The following is a 24,793-nucleotide window of genomic DNA, read 5'->3' on the forward strand; positions in this document are numbered from 1 at the left end:
TTTATTTAGGTCTATTGTTTCTCTGTGGTGGAAACACTGTTATATACTGGTGTCCTACTAGCCATCTCTTCCCAACTCTGGGTGCAGCGATATCTCATCGGTAGTGTGAAATCGGCCATGGTGGAAGTCTTTACACCACAGAAATAGGCAAATGCCACAAATTAAAGCCCCTTTTCTTTAGAAAGCCAATTGTTAAATATTCACCAGTGCACCGCTGGTGGTTTCCATTGAATAACTGGATGAAGAAAGAAAATGTTTGGAAACCCAGCAGCCACATCTCTTCAGACTTCCCTGGACAAAAACACATGGCAGTAGACACATTTCCAGGGCCTCCGTAGAGCAGACTTCCCCACCTTCTTTGTTCCAGGGAAGGCTTTACGTTGAACTGGGTTTTCTTGACAACTGAAAGTCATGGTCAAATAGAAGGAGGATGGAAGTGTTTTTCTCCAGGACTTAATTCCTGAGCCAAATGCCTGTTTTGGCAGGAGGCCTCTGTGGCCCACAGGGGTACCGGGAGTCAACTTAATCTTCTCCAGAATCCAAAGCAATCCACAGGAGCCCGGGCTAAAATTACATCTGCTCTGGCTTGCTGAAGTGGAGGCGACATGATGGCCAAATGGTGCTGATTTAATGTTTCCCAACTATCAGGAAATCCCCAAAGAGAGATTAATCAGAGGAGGCTGGCCCGCATGTGGATGGGGGCAGCAGCCAGGGCAGCCCCCCAAAGGAATCCATCCCCAGAGGGCTGGTTATCGTCCAGGCAGAATCTGAAGGCACATATGTCAGGAGGAGGCTGGAGAGTAGCCAGCACCAGGATATGAGATCTGTTAGTAATTCTCTGGAAGGACGGAGTTCCAGCAATAAGAAATTCAATTTTCCTCCATTAGAGAAAGCATCTCTCAGTACCGGCTGAATACAATTGACGGAATAAATCTTTCCCATTAGTGGAGAGATAATTTCACGTAAATATATTGGGAGACCTTCAGAGCAGGATGGAGAGTCTTTGCTGAACCTCACCCGCTTAACTCGTTTGCCATGTAATTGCATTTAGACCAAGGGCCTCGGAAGAAAACCACTGACTGAATTAACATTAACCAGATTGTGTGTGGTGAGGGGAGGTGGGGTGAGGAGCTCGGTGCATTGTGGGTAGTTGTTCTTGCCTTCAGAAAGGACAAACTGACACCGGGGAGCCCAGCTGCTTACAAGCCTGGTGTTAATTGCTTTTCTCATCAAACAGAGAAAAGCTTATCACTTTCCTCTGTAGAAAGGGTAGAGATGTAGGTACCTGATAAAGCAGAGGCTGAGTTTGAGATCTTTTCTTATGAATGCCCACAGGCCTCATCACTAGCTCTTCCCCAGGCCAGAAAAAAGCCTTCCGAACTGAGGTGAATGGAAAAAAGTTGTCTGGACAACAGCGCCTTGCGTCTTTGCCTCAGATTTGTCTTGTCCACGAGGGCTGTCTCCCCAGCTCCCTGATCCCTTAGGACATTGACACCAGTGAGCATCTTCACTTCCACCCATGGCCAGTGGTGTACAGACTGGTCTAGAGTTGGACCCCGAGTGTGAGGCCTGGACTCAAGGTCTGGCTCTGCCCCTGCCTCCCTCTGTGGCTTGGAGCAAATAACATGACGTCTGTGGACCCAGTTTCGTCTTCTGCCACTAACTCAGTGACTTTCCAGCTGCCTTTCCTCTGGCTTCTCCAGAAACGAAGACTCTACAGAGTTGCTTTCAGAACCACCCCAAGGGGAAAGTGGGTCCCACCCCTACTTTGTCTGGAGCAAATCTTGTTTTTATTGGCTTTCCACTTGGGGATCCTTATAAAATATCATCTGCTAAAAAGATTCTGTTTCTGAAATATTTGAAAAAACATCATTCTAGATGATCTCTAATTGTCCCACTTATTTACTCAACCTACTGTTTTTTATTTTTTAAACAATCACCTCATATACTTATTAGGCATTCCCGGGCACTCTAGAGAGAAAAAAGGAAATAGATCTTGACCCTGGCCTCAAAGATCTGATGATGTAGTGGAGTGGAGAAACATGTACAGTGTGGTAGGGTATCAAGGGGTTTGTGCCAGGTTTTGGAAGAGACAGTGACTAGTTCTAATTAGGGGCATCAAGAAAGGCTTCAGGGAAGAGGCGTCATTTGAAGTTGGGTCTTCAAGGATGAGAATGTTGGGAGAGGGGTACAGGACTGATATCTGAGGCAGATGGAAGAACATTGCACAGACACAGAGGCTTTGAACAACATTTGGCTGGCAAGTTTGGGAAAAGCAGATGGCTTGTTGCCTGGAATATAGAGGGAGAATGGGAGGGGGGATGTTGGGAGAGGTGCCAAGTTCTAGAAACCACTCCAAGGGGACACCAGCATCTGCCCTTCTCCTGTCTCCAATGCCAGGTGAGAGGAAGTGCCCTCTATCCTGTTCACTTTCTTGAATGCCTGCTTCCAGTGAGACTCTTAGTGACAATAAAGATCACTGCCATTTATGGAGCTTACTGTGCACGAGGATGAAAAAACAGAGACTCAAAGAGCTGTGACAGAGCTAGGGTTTGAACCCAAGTCACGTGACTCCACTATTTACAATAGCCAGGTCATGGAAGCAACCTAAATGCCCATTGACAGACGAATGGATAAAGAAGATGTAGTACATACATACAATGGAATATTACTCAGCCATAAAAAGGAACGAAACTGGGTCATTTGTAGAGACATGGATGCATCTAGAGACTGTCATACAGAGGGAAGTAAGTCAGAAAGAGAAAAACAAATATTGTGGATTAACGCATATATGTGGAACCTAGAAAATGGTACAGATGAACCAGTTTGCAAGGCAGAAATAGAGACACAGATGTAGAGAACAAACGTATGGACACCAAGGGGGGAAGGTGGCGGTGGGGGGTGGAGGTGGTGGTGGGATGAATTGGGAGATTGGGATTGACATGTATACACTGATATGTATTAAATGGATGACTAATAAGAAAATAAATAAATAAATAAACATTAAAAACAAGAAGAGCTAGGTTTTGAGCCCAAGTCACGTGACTCCCAATTCACATGCATAACTACACTGTATAGCACCGCCCCACCCCATCAGCTTTTTCTCCTTACAGCATAGTACGGTATCCAAAATAACCCTCTAAGGGAGATATCTGAAAACCGTTTTCAGTAATAATTCTTTAGAGGATTCTTTGATGACTTAGATGGAGGCAATAAAAAAAAAAATGTAGCGTTCATCTTGAGTGGATACCATGAGCCCCTGGGTGCCAAGATATGTCTGAGTGACCTGCCTCAGTCTTCTGACCTGCCAGCCAGGGTTCTAACGTGAAAAGTAGGTCATGTTATTCTCTCTTTTCTACCCCCAGGCATGCATGTGTCATTCGTGGTCAAGTAATGACATCAGATGGGACCCCGCTGGTTGGTGTGAACATCAGTTTCGTCAATAACCCTCTCTTTGGATACACGATCAGCAGGCAAGATGGCAGGTAAGAGGCCTTTTGGGGACCAGGGTTGGTGAAGGCTCTGCTCTCGTGGTCTTGCCACATAGCTGCTGCTGGAATGACAAGGTGCGAAAAGGATAGGACTTGGAGTCAGAGGACCTGAATCCACGTGCCCAGCCCTGCAATGCACTAGCTGTGTGACCTTGTAGCTGACTCTGGCCTAAGTCCCTTTGGCTCTAAATGAAGCAACTTCTTCTTACTTGTTTCCCAGAGTAAGCATGCGGTACCTTATACATACTGTTCTGTTGCATGGCTTATGATATAAAATACTGTCATGTGGACCATTTTCCATAGACCAGAAAGCTCCAGAAGTCTCAGCATTCCTGCTGTGTGGTTTCCATCTGCAACCACCCGGGTCTATGGAAGCCACAGAGTGATTACAGAACTCTGACCTTCAGATCCCTGTGAGAACCTTCAGTTCATCAGCCTGAATGAAGTCAAGTTTCTTTAATCACTGTAGCTCCCCCATTTGTTGGCTGTGTGTTCTTAGACAAATCTCCTTACCTCTCTTGGCCTCAGCTTCTTCATCTGTTAAATGGTCCTAGTACTATTTATCTTACATGGTGGTGGTAAGGATTTGATTCTATGATGAATGGAGAAGCACCATGCACATAGTAGGTGTTTAATAAATCTTCGTTCCCTGCCCCACTCTGATTCATTGCTGTATCTCCAGGGTCTAGCACCTAGTAAGTATACAATAAATATTAGCAGTATATTAAAGTTACAACTTAAAAAGGTGATGATTACAATGCAAGCCATGAGACTATTTTGGAGATAAGAGGAGGGGAAGGAGGAAAGTGGAATATTTAGGCTGTCAGTGGTGACAAGTCCTCTATTTTTAATAAAATCAGGTGGTGGAGTCCATCTGGCTAAGTGTGGGCCCATAAGGTTGATTTTCACTCTGTGTTGGAAATTGTGCTCCAGCCTGATTGATTTCAGCACCTCTTTAATCCAATCTCAGATGTGAACATGTCCTGGCCGAGGTGATAATGAAGTAGGGGCTCATCTGTTTGTAGACATATGTGCCTCTTAGACGGGGTTGGCAAGCTGGGCATGGGGAGCCCTCTCTTCCCTCCTCCCCCTCCCTATGAATGGAAGAGACTAGTGGCCAGTCCCCAGGGATCATCTGTCCAGGCCAGGCCACTGATCCCCAGAAGCACCTCAGTGCAGACTTGCGCTACAGCAGGGAGAAGTCTCCTTCCTCATGGTGTCTTTACCACCTTCCAGCTCAGGGCTGCCTGCTTTATGGAAATAGAAGATGTGAGCATCATAGGCAGCAAGTATCCTGACTACATTATTACCTGCTGTGAAACAGTCATCAAAAAGGAGCCATGGGGACCGCTCTTTTTTTTTTGCCATAAAATTTGTCCATCATTTCATGTGAGATGGCGAGTAGTCCGTCCTCTGCCCACTGTGCTTGGTTAGGGTGAGTCCATAAAACACACCAGAGTCCAGTAAATTTGGTGGCCCTTGGGGAATGCCCAATTAGCACCTCTAGGCTTTGATTCCTCCTGTTGTGTTGCCCTTGCAATCTCTACTACCTCATGAGAGGATGGGCATCCTGGGCGGTAAGTATCAGCCATATTTCCTGCACCGGCCAGCTTAATTACACCTGAGTAGCCAGAGCTGCTACAGCCTAAAGCTTGTGTTTCAGAACAGTTCTTACCAATGCATTAGGGGGCTTAAATTTTCTTCCCATCTTAGACACTGCATAATGTATGGGAAAGTCATTACTTACTCTCTAATAAATGTCTGAAGAGCCCTGTTTGTTATATGTGAATGGGTAGCATCTTGCCCATTTCCCTCCCCCTTGTCCTGACTCACCTTCCTTCTTATTTCTCATACCCAGGAGAAACTGTAAGGCCAGAGATATCGCCCGGAGATAACAGTATATGCAGGTCCAGGGACCAGGTCTAATCCATCTTTGTATTCCTCACTTTCCCGGCAGGCACCATGACACTTGCCTTTGTCCAGATCTCCCACCCCGGCCCCATGCTGAAATACCATACCTCAAGTCTTAACAAGAGCTCACAAACAGAAAACAGTGGCAGGGAAGTTAGCCAAAGAGACCATTAAAAAGATGGAGGGGCCTCCCTGGTGGCGCAGTGGTTGAGAGTCCGCCTGCCGATGCAGGGGACACGGGTTCGTGCCCCGGTCCGGGAAGATCCCACATGCTGCAGAGTGGCTGGGCCCGTGAGCCATGGCTGCTGAGCCTGCGCGTCCGGAGCCTGTGCTCTGTAACGGGAGAGGCCACAACAGTGAGAGGCCTGCGTACCGCAAAAAAAAAAAAAAAAAAGATATACGTGCAAAGATATTAGGGTATTTACACCAGTGAAAAATTGCAAATCATGAAGAAAAATGTTTAAAGAATAGCAGACAAGAGAAGCAGTTCAGGTTCATTGAATTGAAAGATGGGATTATACAGAGCACGAAGCCCAGGGAATGGAGCCCAGTGCTTTCCTCATCCATTATCTCATCTGTCTCATTAATAACTCTGCCAAGTGATGATCGTCACCTTCATCTCACATGAGGAGATTGAGGCTCAGGTGACGGAACTCACCTGTGGACTAAGTGGCAGTGCTCGGACTGGCCCTCACTGTTGGGGCTTCATCTGAGAAGCAGGCCTTCCCTTTGAGGTCAGTGTCACGCCCATGTCCACAGCAAGGTTTCCCTCCAGATGAGCAGGCCTGGCTCTTGGCAAGAGCCAATCACACCCCGCTGTTGGCTGGGCCAGCTGCCCCCAGCTGGCTCACGGCCTTGAGAATATGTCTTTTCATGTTTGTCTTCACTCCCTCCCCATGCTCCTCCTGTCACGAAGGGAGCTTGTAAGTCAGGCCAAACTTCTGTTTGACAGTTAAGTACTCTGTCAAAGTACAGATGCTGTTTGGTTCTGTTCCCTGGGTATTTTCCCCAAACCCTGGATATTCTCCTGGAAAGCCAAAACCTGAACACTTAGTTGAAAGTAAACACCTTCCCTGGTGTTTCTCTATTATTATGTATTGAAGAATGATGGTACCCAACTTCCTCTACTCAAAGGTTATGGGGGCCTAGAAGGGGCCGAGTGAAGAGCAGGCAAAACAGATGAAAAGCATCTGCAAAGGACAGATGAGTCAGGCTTTGGAGCTTGGGGACCCAGATCTGAGGGCACCATCTACCACGAGCAAGATTTGACACTAGTTCAGTGCAAAATCCCTGCAGCTTCTAGAGGAGGGAAGAGCAAGCTGGAGCAGTGAGGCCAATCCCACCAGGTGTGTTCATGAGAGATGAAGGTGAGATCCTGCAGTGGGGTCTCTAAAACCAACTGCACAGGTAAATGTCAGGTTGACCTACGGTAATAGCCAAAGGAAGAAAGAACTTAGGGTGTTTAGTATATAGTCAATTCAGAAGAAACTGACAACATCACTCATGAGTTCATTCTATAAACTATAACCAGCAAGCACTGGGCTAAGTTCTGGAAAGGTTGAGAGGAATCAGTGTCCCCAGGCCTGAGAGTGAATGTATGATTCCAGCGCAGTGTGATGTGGGCTGTTAGGAGAAGTGCACAGGGTGCAGTGAGATTCTGGAGGGGAGGGGACTGGAATTCTGAGTGGGTAAGGAGTTAGCAGAAGCCCTCTATCCAAAAAGCAAGATGAGGACAGGCCTTGAAAATGCATCCTCAAAGTAATAGGTAAAGGACTTTGTCCAAAAAGACATCACCAGGAGGTGACAGGTGGACAGGATCACTGTTTCCAAGTCCTAAAGGACTGTCAAAGGCAGAGGAAGACTAGTTTGAAGTCACCCTAGCAGGTAGAACATGTCCCAGTGGCTAAGGAGCTATCAGAAGAGGGACCCAGGCTCAATTCCCACCCCCCCAAAAAAGTCTACTAACAGTCAGAACTAACCAAAGATGGGACAGTCCACCTGCGGACATAGCAAGCTCCTCATCACTGGAAATGTGCAAACAGGAACCAAATAGCCCCTTGATAGTGGTTCTGGAGAAGGAGCTAAAGCATCAGATTCAGAGAGGGGACTAGATCAGGTGACCTAGTGGTTCAACTGTTACTTGATTTTAAACTTTCTGTTTTGATGGGATGGGGGAAGGACACAAAACTCTGGTCTGAATTAACCTTGTTGCACATCGAACACGGGGTCTTAAGTAGCAACCACGCACTCTAGTTGGCAAAGCAGACCCAGCCTGCAGGACTAGTGACATAGCTGGGCTTACACCTGGGCCTCCCGTCCCATCTTCTATAATGTGAGCTCATCTGGCCTCTGACCACCTAGCTGCTGAACCCTCAGATCAGACGCTCAGTGGCAGAAACATGGAGTGTACAAGTGGGAACTCAGTTTCCTTGGATTTTCAAAAAAAAAGTCCATGCTAAGACTTGGATGGGCAAGTGCCCGGCCAGGTTTGTCTGCAGGTGATGGGAGTTAAGATGCCAGAACCCAAAACAGCTGCTAGCAAGTTTCTGGCCATCCCCAAAGGGCAATGAACAAAGGCTGGGTGACCAGCTCTCAGGGACACAGCCACGGAGATCTCATCATAACTAGGAGGTTGGGACTCAGTCTTCTGGTTCCTCTTTCACTTCTAAGTTACGGTGATTCTAATTGTGCCCGTCTCTAAACTACCTTGCTATTTTGTAACTCCAAAGGCCTGGTTGAGTATCATAATCAGAGATAAAATTGCTGTAGAGTCATAGAATCTTAATGACTTCAGAATAATTTATTTGAACCTTTGCCTTTTACAGATGAGAAACTTGAGATTCAGAAGGGCTAAAGGACTTACCCAAGGTCACACAGTAGCCCACGGCAGAGCCAGGACTAGGCTTAGAGTTCTAACACCAGGGCAGGGTTTGTTCGGCTTTATTCTGATGAATTTTCACTGGGCTTCAGCTCTAAGACGCCCTAAGTACCAGGAGCACCCGAGCAGAGGCTCATCAGCGGTCCTGCGTCCTAGCAAATGGCTCCCCAAAGCAGGTTGTTATTTGGTTTTGGCAAATTCTCTACGGTGAATCACTTTCAAAAAAAACAATGCTTTCTGGAACCTCTGTCACTGTTTGTGACCGCGGTCAAGTCTTTCAGGTTTTAGAGTCTCCCTCAACGAGTGCTCAGATCCTTTGGTGTAATTTTTTCTCCTTTCTCTGCCTCTCTTTCTCCTCCTCCTCATCTCCTGTGTCCTTCCTCTCCTGCCCGTCCCTCTCCTCTCCTTCTCACCCTCCCCTCCCAAACAGCTTTGACTTGGTCACAAATGGCGGCATCTCCATCATCCTTCGGTTCGAGCGGGCCCCCTTCATCACACAGGAGCACACCCTCTGGCTGCCTTGGGATCGCTTCTTTGTCATGGAAACCATCATCATGCGGCAGGAGGAGAATGAGATTCCCAGCTGTGACCTGAGCAACTTCGCCCGCCCCAACCCTGTCCTGTCTCCTTCCCCACTGACGTCCTTCGCCAGCTCCTGTGCAGAGAAAGGCCCCATCGTTCCGGAAATTCAGGTATACCCAGCTTTCTTGACTGCATTTCTCCATGCCTTTATTTCATTTGGGAGGTGGAGGAGGATCTCAGAGACAGGGGAAAGAGACAGCCCATCAGCCCACCATTCAGACCCCAGCCGGCGTGCTGTGAGGCTATGATGTCCACCCCCTTACACACTTAATACACATGAGCCCTGTAAAGTGCCTGGCACCCTCCAGCATATAATAAATTCCCACTCCCTCTCCACTCTGCCACCCAGTTCACTTCCACGTCCCCTTTCCCCAACCTCCGGTGTCTCCCCCGCCCCTCCTTATTTCTGTTAAAAATAGTGATGATAGGGGTTTCCCTGGTGGCACAGTGGTTGAGAGTCCACCTGCTGATGCAGAGGACACGGGTTCGTGCCCCAGTCCAGGAAGATCCCACATGGCGCGGAGCGGCTGGGCCCGTGAGCCATGGCCGCTGAGCCTGCGTGTCCGGAGCCTGTGCTCCGCAACGGGAGAGGCCACAACAGTGAGAGACCTGCGTACCGCAAAAAAAAAAGAAAAATAGCGATGGTAGTTTCCACCAAGAGGAGTGAGGCGGAGGGTCCCAAATGTTTGCATCGTACTAAAGATTAAATGAGGAAATGTGTATGAGATACTTGGCACGATATCTGGCACCTACTAAGTGTGCAGTGAATTTTAACCATTATTACTATTAAGATTATTTTACACACACCGCCTTCATGCCAATTAATGAGTGCTTTGGCTCAAATCTATGCACGCAAGTGCTTTACTTCATTATCATTAAAAGGAAGTAATTTGGAAAAATGCATTTTAATCTAATAGAAACCAAGATGGATTCTTTGCCTAACAAAGCTGTGTGGACTTGAATTTCTTCTGCCATCCCAGCCCAATTTCTAATGGCAGAAACGAAGCCTGGGGAGGAGGAGGGATGGCAATGCAGAAACTGGGGGAGAAGCCCCAGCCGTCCCGCCGGCCTCATGAGAGCTCTGGCGACGTGCAGGTTAATAAATGATCTCTGGTGCTGGCGGAGCGGGGTGTTTAGACATGTTTGTGTATGTATTTCTTGCTGGGCTAAGCAGGCACATCTCTCTGCTGCGCCCTGTTGAGTGGCTTCAGACGCCGGCCCTCAAGAAGGAAACACCACCATTTCGGAATTCTCATTGCACCCATAGGTTGAAACCTCACTCCTTTTCAGACATTCAGCACTTGTCTCCTGTCTCCACCACCAGGCTGACCTTTCTTATGGAATGGTTGTCAGCAGAGACAGAGCTTGCTGGGGAGGGGTGATTTGTTACTCAGGGCCGGTTCAGCTCCAGCGAGACATCTCCCCAGGAGCAGGGACTTTGAAACAAATGAGGTGAAAGGTCCCCCCCTCTTTACAGTGCTCCCTGGGCTGGGTGTCTACGAGACCAGCCAGGTCACAAACCTTGCTTATTATTCAGATTCATGAAATACATGAAAACAAACTCTTGGGTTTTCCCAGTCCTGTCATTGGCTAGCCTTTGCAAGTACAGGGAGATGTACATTTTGAAGGGTATGTTAAGGAGAGTAAATATTTATGACAGCATCTGAATGGCACTCAAGCCCGGCTTTGCCTAGAACTTGTGAGCTGAAATTTAGGAAGATTGCTTTGGTGTAGGCCCAATGCCGAAAATGTCGTGTGTTCAGGAAAATGGGTTGGGGTGGGAGTTCACACCCATCTATGACATGGATTGAAAGGAAGAGGCTTTCTTTGTGAAGGCCCAGTTCCCCTGTGACCACGAGGGTAAAACAATCATTGTCCTTTTAATGGATATGTTAGCCTCAATTGATTTAACGTCCCCTTCTTGAAACAGAGCCCAGAGCATCAAGCCAATAAAAGTTCTCCACTTTTGCCATGTGCCTGGGCATCTTGGCATTAATTTCAGCTTCCCATCTTGGAGCTGAGCCCATTGCACCAGTAGATAAAGCACTGCCTTTCCCACCACTCTGGCACAGCCTTGGAACATGCAGACTCCATGCAGCCCATCTGTCCTCTTTCTACTGATGAGCTGGGGGCCTTAGCTGAAGGTCCTTGGCAGCCTGTGTTCCCAACCCTGCATAATGGTTCGGTCCACATCTCTAGCCTCTGTTTACCTTCCTGAAGGGAAAGCCACTTGTGACAGATCTTCCTTTAGGAAAGTTTTGAGAGAGAAGCAGGCCTTCTCGCTGAGCCACCTGTCCACATCGGTCGGAGGGAACTCCCCAGTGCCCCCTGCTTCCAGCACCAGCAGCACCGTCATCATTAGTAACATTTACTGAGTGTCTATTATGTGCTGGGCACTCTATGTATGTGACCTTACCCAGTCGTCAAACTAATCCAGTGAAGAAACAGAGATTCAGAGGTTCCATGAGTTTTCTGGGATGACACAGCTAGTGAATGAAAGGTGACAGTATGATCAATACTTTACACGTGTTATCCTCTCATTAATGCAATGAGATGAGCATCATCATCCCTGCTGAGAGGAGGGACCTGGGGCTTATGGAGGCAGGGATGTACCGAGTAAGAGCTGCCCTGGAAACCAGGCCTTCTGACTCTCCTTTTCCTCCCACACCCCCTCCTCCCTTCTCTTCCTTTCCTGCCCTCCCCTTCACACTCCGCTTCCTCCTCTCCCTTTCTCTCCTCCTCCTTCCCTCCATCCTCCTTTGCCTCTTGAACACCCAGAGTATGTGGGGCTGTGGCCACCTTCCCTCCACCAGTGATTCTGTGACCGTCACCTGCTGTGATCTGTCTCTCTAGGCTTTGCAGGAGGAAATCGCCATCTCTGGCTGCAAGATGAGGCTGAGCTACCTGAGCAGCCGTACCCCCGGCTACAAATCTGTCCTGAGGATCAGCCTCACCCACAACACCATCCCCTTCAACCTCATGAAGGTCCACCTCATGGTGGCGGTTGAGGGCCGCCTCTTCAGGAAGTGGTTTGCTGCAGCCCCAGACTTGTCCTATTATTTCATCTGGGACAAGACAGACGTCTACAACCAGAAGGTGTTTGGGCTCTCGGAAGCCTTCGGTAAGCCTCCCAGCCGCAGGCCTCAGTGCCATCCTCAGAGAGACAGTAAGACTTGGGGGCACGGGGCTCTTTTTCCACCTCCCTTGTTTCTTCTTCCTCCCTTTCTCTTCTCAGAAATACCTAAGGTCTAGTTGGCCGTCAGGACCTTTCAGTACCTTTCAGTAACCATCCATGACCTAAAAGAAAGTACTCAAAGACCTGCATGTGGAAAACTTGACCATTAAAAAAGAGGGTTACAAAACCAAGAAGGCCCTTGAAGAGCACTGTGGTGTTATGTGATGGGCTGAAAGAGGCTGGTGCCACAGAGATAGAGCCATGTGGACATTGCCCCAGCCCTGCCCCACCCGCCAGCCATTGGGCCTGAACTTACCCATTAAAAATATGGGAGTCTGGAGCTTCTGGGTTTCTTCAGTCTTATCGAGGTGCAGGAGCTAAGATTCTTCCTCATCAGAAAGGCTTTTTGGCCTCTTTACCTCCTTTCCAATCAGAGAGTCTCTTTGTTGATGTTATCGGTGTTTTTCTTTAAGATGAAGCAGAAGGTGACTACAGCCTCACCTGGAGTCCCAGCCCTACTCGGACCTTGGGCTTCCAGGGCTGGCTGTGCTCATCTCAACTTGCGGATGAGAGCAAGGCTCCACGAAGCGTTCGGAGCTGGATTGTTAGCAGTCCTAACTACCCTGCAGGGCTAATCCTCCAAGCACTTAGAGTAACAGCCCAGGAAATCCCTCTCAACTTGAACCTCACTCCAGTTTCATTCCCTTTCTAGATTCGGCAAAGGCAGAGTGAGGAAGCAGATGAGAAGTAATGAAGAAAGAAAGAGAGAAAGAGAGAAAGAGGGAGGGAGGGAGGGAGGGAGGGAAGGCAGGCAGGCAATAAGAGAGTGTCTGTTGAGCATCTGCTCTGGGTGATGTGCTCCCTGTACATTGGTATCTCGGTTAATCTTTACAACCACCCTGTGAGTCAGAAATTGTCCTCATACTCTGCATGAGGAAGCTGAGGACCAGAGAGGTGAGGTGACTTCCCAAGACCACACAAGGAAGGAACTGAGCTAGATTTACCCAAGATCTCCCCTGTAGTTTTGCATCCTGCCCCACCCCATAGGGCACACTGGGAGCAAAGATGCCACCCGTCACTGTTTACGATCCCTTCTGTAAACCAAACTACTTCTATGGTCTCTTCAAAATCAGTGAAGTCTTACTACCTCTTTAGATGAAATGAGCACATTTAAGTGCCCACCAGCCAGTTAAGGTCTCTCTGCACAGAGACGTCAAGGGCTGAGGTTTGCTTTCCTGAGATGACAGGGGACCAGTAGGAGGCAGAGTGGCTGCTTAAGGGACTCAAGGTCATAGGGAAGAGGTCACAGGGACATCTTCCAATGCATTCGCTCCTGCCATAGCAGGCCAGCAATCTCTCAGGGCACCTAAAGGAAACTTTAAGGGGCTGCCCAATTGTTAATTCCTGTCTTGATCATGTAATAGAGCATTGCCCAGTGGAAAATAGCATCTACACAGAAAGATACTTGGAAGAAACGGCATTCTTGTCTCTGCCAGTTCCTTTCCATAAGGCAGTTACTGGGATTTTCACAAACCCAGCCTCAGGGAGCCTGCCGTGGTTAGCCTGCCTCCCAGTGACCCAGGAGGCCTGGATTTATGAAACAAAAGCAAAACCAGGGATTTTCAAGTTTTGAGACCTCAAAGCAACTTCTAGCTTTCAAAGTTCCCTAACTGAGCTCCTTTTCCATGTATTCTTTTTTTTTTTTTTTTTTTTTTTTTTTTTGCGGTATGCGGGCCTCTCACTGTTGTGGCCTCCCCCGTCGCGGAGCACAGGCTCCGGACGCGCAGGCTCCGGACGCGCAGGCTCAGCGGCCATGGCTCACGGGCCCAGCCGCTCCGCGGCATATGGGATCCTCCCAGACCGGGGCACGAACCCGTATCCCCTGCATCAGCAGGCGGACTCTCAACCACTTGCGCCACCAGGGAGGCCCCCATGTATTCTTTATAAATGATTTTTAATTTTTTTCTTTATTAAAGTATTACCATGTTCATTAATAAAAATGTGGTAAGTGGACCAAAAAATAGAAATAAAGTCAAACATATTTCTGTAAACAAATACAACTACTTGTTAACATTAAACTTTATTTTCTTTTTTCATGTATAGTTTTTTTAACAGAGATTTAATACCGTATATAACCAGTCCTTTCAACTCAGCATTACCCCATAAGCACTTTTCCATGTCACCCTGTGATCTTCATAACCATAATTTCCAGTGGCTGCATAATATTCCTCAGGTGGATACACTTGGTTTGCTCAACCTCTCACCCCTCTTTGGACCTTTAGATTACTTCCAACTTTCCACTATTATAAATAATGCTGCAGTGAAGGCTTTAGTGCCTAAAGTATTTTCCATACTAAAGATTATTTCCCTGGAATCGATTCACCTGGGTCCTTCACCTGGGTCCTTCATAAAGTATTTAGAACATTTGTTTAATGTTTCCTGATGATGTACGATTGCTCTCCAAAAAAGGATGTTCAGGCTCAACCGCCCAGTGTTAGTATTGCACATAGGTCTGGTGGCCACTTAGGAATTTGATGCTTCTTCCTTTCCTGCCAAAGACAATCAGGGGCCTTGCATGCAGATCTAAAGCCAAAGAAGAGGCTTTGCTCACCTGTGCATTTTGTGCCTTTTGTTTTCTACAGTTTCTGTGGGTTATGAGTATGAATCCTGCCCAGATCTGATCCTGTGGGAAAAAAGAACAGCAGTGCTACAGGGCTTTGAAATCGATGCTTCCAAGCTGGGAGGATGGAGCCTGGACAAACATCATGCCCTCAACATCCAAAGTGGTGAGTGAATTAGTACAATTTCAGGAACCAGGCCACGGTGTGACCCTTTTCTCATATGCTTTTTTCCCTGCGAGGCAAGAAACACACACTTCAAATTACATAGTCTTATATGTGATCAGTTGGTCAGAAGCGTTAATACAGGTATTCCTTGGCTACCTTGTCACTGCTAGGCAGCGGGGATGCAGAAGTGAAGGGCTTCAAGGGTTTACACTCTGGGTGAGACAGACACTTCCCAGGCAGTTTCCACGCTGTGCCAGGGACAGTGCCATCACAGAGGGGAGCCGGGGACACTCTGGGGGCTGTAGAAGAGGAACACCTGACTCAGCTTCTTGGTTCAGCAGGGTGTCTCTTGGGAGAGAACTTCTGAACTGAGTCTCAAAGGGTCTATAGGATTAGCCCTGTATGCCAAGGAGGGAGAACTTTCTAGGCAGAGAGCACAGCATGTGCCAAAGCACTGAAGCTTAAAAAAAGAGTAATTGGAGAGAAGGTTCATTGTGGTTTGAGCAAAGGGTGAAATGAAGGGAATAGCAAAAGCCAGAGCCGGGGTTGGCTTGAGCAGCTGGTGCCCCAGGTAAGAAGATTAGAACTTTCAACTCCGTCCAGAGGCAGATCTCAAGCCTCTGAAAGGTTTAAAGCATGCAAGTGACACAGTCGGATCTGTAGTTTAGATAGCCCTCTCTGACTGTGTCCCAGGATGGGACAGGTAAACATGGTAATGATGTCAGATCTCTCCTACCTAATCTGTAGATGCAAGAATGCTTATCAAAGCCACTGCTTTGATGCTTGGGGTGTGTGGGATTGAAAAACTTAATTCTAAAGTTTATAATAAAATAAAGATTTGTAAATAGATAAGGCAGTCTTTAAAATAAGAACAAAAAAAAGAGGCACTTGCCCGATGTTAAGATATCTTAGGAAAACTGCAACACTTAAAACTGTGTGGCGCTGTCACAGGAACAGAGAAACAGATTCCATGGGATAGAACAAGGCATCCAGAAACTGACCTGTGAGTGGTAATTTGGCCCTGAGTGTCAGAAAAGCCAAAATAACAGAATTGCAAACAAGGTAAAAGTTTGTTTCTCACTCACCTGAAAGTCTGGAGGTAGGTGACCCGAGGCTGGTTTAGACCTCTGCAGGGTTGTTCTACTCAGGCCTCCATCCCCAAGGTCATGGTCCAAGGTGACTGCTTCAGCTCCAGCCTTCACGTCTACTTTCCAGCCAGCAGGAGGGAGGAAAAAGACGGAGAGCAAGCCCCTTCCATTGTAGAGACACCTCCCAGCAGCTGCCCACACCACTTCCACACCTTTAACCAGTTACCTGCCAAGTGTAGCTGCAGAGGGAGCTGGGGATTGTAGTCAGGTCCAGACAGTTACATGTCCAGCTAAACAGTTCTATAACTACAGAAGAAGGACAGGGTGGATAGGGTACAAGTTCCTGCCACGCACCACGTATACGTGATATATGGTAGAGGTAGTATCACATGTCAGCGGAGGAGGGATAGGTGTTTTAGAACTTGGTATTGGGGGAAATGGGCTCAGTGTGTGGAGGAAAAAATTAAGTTCACACTGTACACGAAATAAATTTAAAAGTTTGATTAAAGAGCTAAATTTGAAAGATCTTTAAAGTTAATAGAAGAAAATACAGGAGAATGTATGTATGATCTCAGAGAAGGATTCCCTAAAACCCTAAAAAAAGCACGAACATTAGAATTGAAAAATGGTTGATTAGACTACGTAAAAATGAAAGACATCTGTTCAATAAAGGGCAGAGCTAACAGATGACAGTCTGGGAGAAGATTCCTGTGACCATAAAAACCAAAACTCACTCAAAGCTTCAGTGTGGAAGGGGTGAGGCCAGAGGCAGAGAGTCCAATTAGGAGGCCGTAGCAACAGTACAGGAGTTAAAGGATGAGCTGGGCCTGAGAAGAGATAGTATAGATATGGGATGCAGCTCGCACGCCACTGAGGTCAATCCCTTCATTTTGCTGGTGGGGAGACGGAGGCCCAGGGGCAGTTAAAGCACTGAAGGGACCCATGCAAGATCTGGGATCAGCCCATTCATTTCAAAATCAGGTAAAAACCCCAGTCTCTTGACGCCACCTCAGTGAGAAGAGTCTGGAAGTTTCACTTGTGTATTTCTGTGAACATTTACTGGTATCTACTCTGTGTCAGGTCTGTGCTAGGCCGTGGGAATACAGAAGGGAAAAGACATTGTCTCTGCACATGAAATGGTCTCACTCTAAAGAGAGAAAGCAGATAAGTGCAAAAAAGAATTCTGTGCCGTGATGGAGCCGTAGACTAGGCACGTGAGGTGTGTTCAGTCTACTTGGGTGGCAGTGGAGCTGAATGATTCAGGGCCTGGAAGTGCTCAGAAGCGCTTCTACTGTCATCTGTGTGATGTCAGGTCTCCCCCGTTAATACAGGGAGCATAATGGCACCTGTCTTACACACTTGTCTTGGGAATTCAATCAGCAAAGCAGTGTGGCCTGTCCAGGACGGCCTGGGTTTCGTTATAGGGCGAGGCAGCCTTGGGAGATGAGTCTGGAAATGGTAGGCAGGGATCTGGCATTCCTTGCGAAAGCAAGGCGACCCTGTGGCCGGCCACAGGGGGGAGCCGTCTCCTGCTCCGTCGGTGATTCTGTTCTTCCGTCCTTGTCCCAGGCATCTTGCACAAAGGGAACGGGGAGAACCAGTTTGTGTCTCAGCAGCCTCCTGTCATCGGGAGCATCATGGGCAACGGGCGCCGGAGAAGCATCTCCTGCCCCAGCTGCAACGGCCTTGCCGACGGCAACAAGCTCCTGGCCCCCGTGGCCCTCACGTGCGGCTCTGACGGGAGCCTCTACGTGGGAGATTTCAACTACATCCGAAGGATCTTCCCCTCCGGGAATGTCACCAACATCCTGGAGTTGAGGTATGTAAGGTGAGGCCTCCCTCACAGCTCCTAATATGTCCCTTTGCAATCCTGTGGGTCCACCTGGTGTGACCCACCAGCCCGAGAAGGGGACAGGACAGAGCCTCACCTGTCACTCCCCAGAGGCCAAACTGTGAGCTGGGGGCTCTGGGGAAGCAGGCGCTGCTTTTCATGGGGCACTGCAATGAAGACAGACTGCCCTCGGGACAGGGAGATATCTTGGCATCCAGATGCTGTAGAAGGCTGCCAGCAACCGAGAAGCCCTTGGAAGCCCTTGAATCTTTTTTCTGTTTCCTGGCACCAAACCGATAGGAATTCGTCACATGAGTCTTTTTATAAGGACAAGGGATGGTGTCACAGACTAGGCCCTGGTGCCAGTGTTACCAAGCCTGGCCCTGTTACTTAACACGCGTCAGAGTTAGAAGTTCCCTGCAGCTGCCCCACACTGAGATAAGGCCCGTGGGCTGCTCCTAAGACACAGAGGTGCAGCAGAGCCAGCTGTCAGCCTCTCCTTGTCCCCATTCTGACCATGAGGGATGGAGCACAGCCACACTCACAGCTGCTCCTAAGACACAGAGGTGCAGCAGAGCCAGCTGTCAGCCTTTCCTTGTCCCCATTCTGACCATGAGGGATGGAGCACAGCCACACTCACAGCTCGGGGAAGGGCCTCATATGTTGGATGTCTCTGCGCCTCCTTAAACCAGATCTTTTCAGAACCAGACCAGTCACAGGATGGGTTCCAGGGTTATAGAGAAACTGTGGTTAGAGATGGGGGAGCCTGACTCTCCCTTTCAGGAGAAATTGTACTAGGTTCCTCACAACTGTTTTAGGGATTGGGATCTGCCCATTTCCTGGGCTGGGGTCCATGTGAGCAGGACGGGCCCTTGAGCTGGAAAGCAGCCAGGGGAAAAGGAAACTCTCTTTTTGCGAGGCCTCTTCTATTTGCCTAGTATAACAGTTCTGCAAGATATGTATTACTATTGCCCTGACAAATAAGATAAAGGAGACTCAGGGAATTTAAGGAATCTGCCCAAGGTCCGGCTTGGCAGGCCCAACCCAGAAGGCCATCACGCAGTCTGCCTTGCCCAAGAATTGTCACATGGCCCGGTGAGGATCACCGTGGCTGAATGCCATGCTTAGTTATTCCCGGGAGGTAAGTGCCCGCTGAGAGTCTCACTCTGCAGCACACGCGAGAGAGGAGGGGAAGGCTCACTGGCTGACCACACCTGTCACGGCCCTCAAGATGAGGGTGCTGGTACTCACCGACCCACACAGGCACAAGGGAAGGAGAAGGTCTTTGGCCACGAGAAAATCAGAAGCTCACATTCTGTAGACTCACGGGAAATCAGGTATCAGGCTGAATGAGAAGCAGGCCGCTGGTGGGATATTATCTGCCTCTTTTTCTCTCTTTTGTGAGTTTGACCAGTGTAGACATCTGCCAGAGAAGAGGGAACTCTTGAGTGTATTTGCTTTAGTCAGCTGCTCATATCATCTCTCTCTTTCCCGTGCCATGATGGAAAGAGCCGTGGGCTACGGGGTCAGCCCACCTTGGCAGAGAAACTAGAACTGGACCACTTACCCTCTCTGGGCCTCCATGTTCACATCTTTTAAATAAGCGACCCCCATTTTCCCTGTCTCCCTGCCACAGCTGTGGGGAGATCATGAAAGACGGTAAGTGGGTAAGGAAGGGAGGAGTCAATTAAATTTGTAAAGAAAAACAAATTTGTCAACATACTATCATCTTGGTGTATTTCCTTCCAGTCTTTTTTCCCAGGCCTGTTTCTCTGTGTCACCCTCTCCCTTCTAATTAGAATGTATCTCCAATTCTGTATTCTATTCCGAGGAGGACTGTGGTGTGCTACGCAGGTTTGGGTAGCTCTGCATCGGGCAGTGTGCACACAGAGATGCAGCTTTGAGTGTGTGTATCTCTGGGAGTGCTTCTCTGTACAGGGGAGGGGATCGACTATTCCAGCCTCTGTCTTACCCTGGTGAAAGCAGCCTGGGTCAACCTCATCCTCTTCCCGTAAGTCAGCAGTGTTGACGCAGGTGAAACCATGCCTCTTCTGTGATACGTAGCTGCTTATGAGTGAGCTCACTGACAAGTAATAGCCAATGTGAAGTATATCAGTGTCAGAGTTGCTGAGTCTTTATTTATTACAGTATTGTACAGGACTATTGCTGTCAAGTTTTCAGGCTGCTAATAATGCTTCTACCCCTGCTGCTAACACTTCATTCTTTCTTCTATTCCCTGCTCTCCTGTCTTCTGTCAGAAATAAAGATTTCAGACATAGGTAAGCCAACCGGTGGAGAATTTCCTGTCTCTCCCCTGCCTTGTTGCATGCTGTATGGTAAGCTGCACCTATCAATTTCAGATCGCTCAATGGCAAACGAATCCTGTGTGATTGGATCGGATTGGGGTAAATCAGCTACAATGAGAGAAAGTCATTAATAATGGTGGGGGTGGGTTGGGAGAGCCTGAACTCCTTTCATCTCTACCAAAGTGCAGCACTTACTCTGGTCGTTTGTGGACATGACAGACCGAGTAATAGGGGGAAATTTTAACCTTGGCCTAGTAATTTGAACACCCCAGTCTGCTTATACTCTGAATGAATGATGACATTATCCTATCTGTGTTGAGTGACTTGGAGGGTCACAGTGGGAAGTCCTGAGAATGTCTCATTCAGGCAAAGATCCTGGAAGAAGACAGGCTTCAGATTTGTATTTCTTTCTTTTTTTTTTTTTTTTTTTTTTTTTGTGCGGTACGCGGGCCTCTCACTGTTGTGGCCTCTCGCATTGAGGAGCACAGGCTCCGGATGTGCAGGCTCAGCGGCCATGGCTCACGGGCCCAGCCGCTCCGTGGCATGTGGGATCTTCCCGGACTGGGGCATGAACCCGTGTCCCCTGCATCGGCAGGCGGACTCTCAACCACTGTGCCACCAGGGAAGCCCCACATTTGTATTTCTGTGGGCATTCCAGGTGCCTTGGCTTTGGAGGCTGGGTTGCTAGGGGACCTCTCCAGAAGGTCTGCCAGCAAGGAGAGAATGGGGGAATTTCCAGACCATACAGACCACCCAAAGGGAGCAGCCCCCAAACAGGAACTTTGTCACAGAGTACATTTGTCGTGTAGGCTCACAGTGACCCTGCGACAAGCAGAAGTGGTCCTCGTTAGACACACCGAGACGAATGTCTGCCTGTCAGCATCCCCTGTCATTGTGGCACTCGTGTGACTCCTGGGTAATGGTCACCTCAGAGTCCCCAAGCCTCACACACATATGGATGACTTGAAAGTAGCCATGGCAGATGGGGATGTGGCTCGCACTGCTACCTGGGTGACTCTCAGTTATCCATGTGTGGCTCAGATCAAAGTGGCACATGGGGTGGTGCTTACTTGGAATAAGGATGGTAGAAAGAGCCAGACAGACCCAGAAATCCAATAATGTTTATGTCCATGTCTATATAGTTAATAATGTAATTAATAACTATATAGATATAATTAGATATAGTATTAATGTAACAATCATATATAGTCTTTTAAGATAATAATAATAATATGTAGAGAGCATTTAATGTGTAGCCGAGAGGGGGTTAAGTGTTTTACATGGATTATAGCAGTTCACCCCCAGACCACCCTGTGAAGTAGGTATTCATGATACACCCAATTTACAGATGAGAAAACTGAAGCTCCCCAACTATGTGACCTTGAAAAACTTATTTCATCTGTCTGATCATTAGTTTCTAACTTGAGGATAATAAAATATCCCTTGGAGAGAGGAGCACTGATGATTTATTATTATTATTACTATTATTACTGTTATTATCATCATCATAACAATTATATGATGATGATCATGTCTCCATTTTTCCTCAAAAAGGAATTCAGTCCTCTTACAACCAAAGACACATGTATTAAAGTAAATTAAGTAGAGTTTGGAAATAAGAGAAAAAAGGAGGAAACGCATATATGTGATTACACATCAAATAAGACTCTGAGCTTCCTGGAAGCCAGATTAAACAGGGAAACATAATTGTTTTCATGGTTTACATCATCAGAAATGGGAAAATATGCCCACTTCTAAGCAGAGGAATATTTTTTCCTGACACTGAAATAGAAAAGAGATTTCCAAAGATCTTTGTATGAATGATACTGAACTAGGAAGTGATATGTGCCCTCAAGTTCAGTTTTATAGAAAACACAGTACACTTCATATGAAAATCTTGGATGAAAACCTAGCATTTATCATTAAAACCTCCAATCAGTGGTGGTAACTGCCTGGGACACAGCCGGGATACAGGGGGACCTAGCCGGGAAGAGTTAGGAGCCAGGGCACTTGTCCAGCTTTGCTGTGTATTCATGCGGCCTCGGGCTGGTCCCTTAGCTTTTCTGGTTTCCAATTGCATCATCTATAAATTGAGAGAGTTGTGGTTTTGGTAGCTTTTTGTTTCTGACTTTTAGCAATCTTTTGATGTATCCATGGTATGATTTCAGGGCTGGATTCCTGCCGTCTCTCAATTCATTGTTTTCTCACGTGCTAAAACCTATTTAGAAAGTGAACCAAAGCGGAAGGGAAAAACAATTTTTTTCTGCCTTCCAGTTTTCTAAAGACAATCAGGAGGGAAAAGACCAGGGCTCCGGCTCTGATTTTAACTGGTACCTGGATACTGGTAAATCCCTTCCTCTCTCAGAGCCTTAGCGTTCCCGTCAGTAAATGCCAGAAGTAGATTAAAGAAATTCTAAAATTTTGTCCTCTTCGTCCATTAGCATTTACTGTTCCAGCTGCTCCCAGGGATAGCATTTGGCTCCAGGCTGGTGCCCTTAGCCTGTGGGTGTGTGTCTCTTTCTTTGACCTTTACAGCCTCAATTCAGCCTACCATACTGGACATGCTCAGCACAGAGACCCCCACCCTGGTCCTTTGGGCATCTTCCTCCCTGTGTCCCTTCAGGGAGCGAGGATCCTCACCTCTTCCCATATCTCTCCCCTAGTGTCACAGAGGAATGTCTGAAGCCTGTTGTTCAGAAGTACATCTGGACTCAGTTCTCCATCAAACCCAGCTACACAGATTATGTTAACTCTGAGAGAGACCTTAATTGCCTCGGAAAATAGGTTAGACAGACAGTATTAAGTATGACATACTTGTCTTTTCCATTGTGCAGTAACATAAATGTTCTGGAGGTTTCGTAAGGTGACCAGTTGCCATTAATGGGACATTTTTATTTTTTTAATAGAACAGGCACTATGCTCAAAGCTTTGCCTTCTTTATAGAATTTTGTCCTCAAGTAGCCCTTTGAAATAGATGTGATTATCCCCATTTCTGAGATGAAAAAACTGAGGCTCAGAGTAATGAAGTAATTTGCCCAAGGTCACCTACCAAGTGAGTTGTGGAGCTGGTATTTGAAAGCCATGTCTGTGTGGTTCCAATGCTCAAGCTCTTCCCACTTGTTCTGAGAACCAGCGAATCAAGTTCTGCCAGGGCTGCTACATGATGTGGGCAAAGGATGCTCCTTTGCACAAGCGATCTTATCCTGAGACAGAGGGAGAATGCTCGCTCACAAGCAGGGAATAGATTGCCTTTCGTCCCAAGAGACTTCTGGGCTCACAGCTCCTACTAGGAAATTCCCTACATTGTCCAGAAAGAGGGCACAGTGAGGCTTCACTGCAGCTCATTAACTTCAGGATTGCTACCTTATAGCCTCGAAGATTTTACAGAGCTTTCAGAGGTACCAGGCTTATGTTTAAGGAAGTAGAAAAGAATGACCGTACTCTGTGCCCAGCCCTCCTCAGGATTCTGGGGATCAGAATCGGATCAGACGCGGTCCCTGTCCACAGAACCAGGCGTGGGCTCTCAGGGGTAGGCCGTCTCCCGTCTCTTGCATTTATGGCTTGCAGAGTATTCTAAGTAATGCCCTGCTCCTCCAAGTACAGATAGGCAGCATCGGCCTCCTCTGAGAGCTTGCTAGAAATGCAGGCTCTCAGGCCACAGCCAGAACTGCTGAACTGAAATCTTCATTTTAGCATGATTCGTGGGTACATTAAAGTTTGAAAAGCACTGCTCCTAAAGCCATGGTTTCCAAATCTAGCTGTGCCTCAGAATCACTGGAGTGATGTTAAAGGGACAGAGGCCCAGGCCCTTCGGATGTGATGGGTGAGGCTTTTTTAAAAAATCTTTCCAGGTGAACCTGATGTGTAGCCATACTGAGAACCATCACCCTAAGACCCTTAGCGGTGGGTGTTTCCTGTCTATAATCCCAGACAGGTGGATCATCATTCACCCACTGATTCATAAATTCAGCAGGCCTTTCTGGAACACTAACTCTGCACCAGCCCAGGGCTGAGCACCAGGGACTTGAAGCCAGGCCCTGCCCTTGAGGAGTCCAAGATGTCCTTGAGGAGGCAGACAACTAAGCAGAAAAGGGTCTTAAGGTGCTAGAAGTACTAAAAATATACTCTGCTGAGGGTCTCGTGGGACCACAGCAAAAGAAAGAGGGAAAAGCAGGGTCCCAGGAATCCAGGAATGGTAGATATTCCAGCTGAGGTGATGCTGGAGCTAAATCCCAAGAGATGAGCAGGTGCTCTGGAGAGAAAGGCAGTGGAGCTTTCTAGGCCCTGAGAAGCAGTGTGGGGAAGTAGAAAGAACAGAGACTTCAATGTCCAGCAGATCAGAGATGGAAATCCATCATGCCACTTAGCAGTTCCTGGCCCTGCTCAAGTCACTTCACCTCTTTCATCTCATTTCTAAAAGTTTTTTTAAAATAAATAAATAAAAAGCACCTGCCTTCTGTGGTAGTTGTGACGAAAATGAGGTTGTGCATATAAAATGCTAGTACGGTGTCTGGGACAATTTGGCACCTGGAGGTAGTAGCAGATGCTTCCGTACCAGCAGCGGGCGGCTCTGGTCGCGCTGCTCCTGGGAGGGGTCCAGGCGCTACTCCCGGTGCAGGTGGCCTGAGGAAGAAGTGAGCTGAAGATTATCCAAGAGCTCTCTGCCAACTGGAAAGGGCTGTTGAGCTGGATAATTTCATTTGATCCTAATGACAATCCTGTGAGCAAAGCAGAGCAGAGATGCC

The 24,793-nt window shown here is 47.7% G+C and overlaps 1 protein-coding gene across 1 annotated transcript in view; it reads left to right on the forward strand.

Moving 5' to 3' along the window:
• The window catches only part of TENM4 (teneurin transmembrane protein 4), a 392,087-nt gene that overhangs the window by 313,481 nt on the left and 53,813 nt on the right, over nt 1–24,793 (forward strand). The window contains exons 16-21 of the mRNA XM_060102952.1: nt 3,366–3,485; nt 8,711–8,972; nt 11,716–11,983; nt 14,680–14,823; nt 17,481–17,730; nt 20,001–20,021. Coding sequence (XP_059958935.1) covers nt 3,366–3,485; nt 8,711–8,972; nt 11,716–11,983; nt 14,680–14,823; nt 17,481–17,730; nt 20,001–20,021 — 1,065 coding nt within the window. The remainder of the gene's footprint in view (nt 1–3,365; nt 3,486–8,710; nt 8,973–11,715; nt 11,984–14,679; nt 14,824–17,480; nt 17,731–20,000; nt 20,022–24,793) is intronic.

Source organism: Mesoplodon densirostris, chromosome 7 (assembly GCF_025265405.1).
Source record: "Mesoplodon densirostris isolate mMesDen1 chromosome 7, mMesDen1 primary haplotype, whole genome shotgun sequence".
Classification (NCBI taxonomy): Eukaryota; Metazoa; Chordata; class Mammalia; order Artiodactyla; family Ziphiidae; genus Mesoplodon; species Mesoplodon densirostris.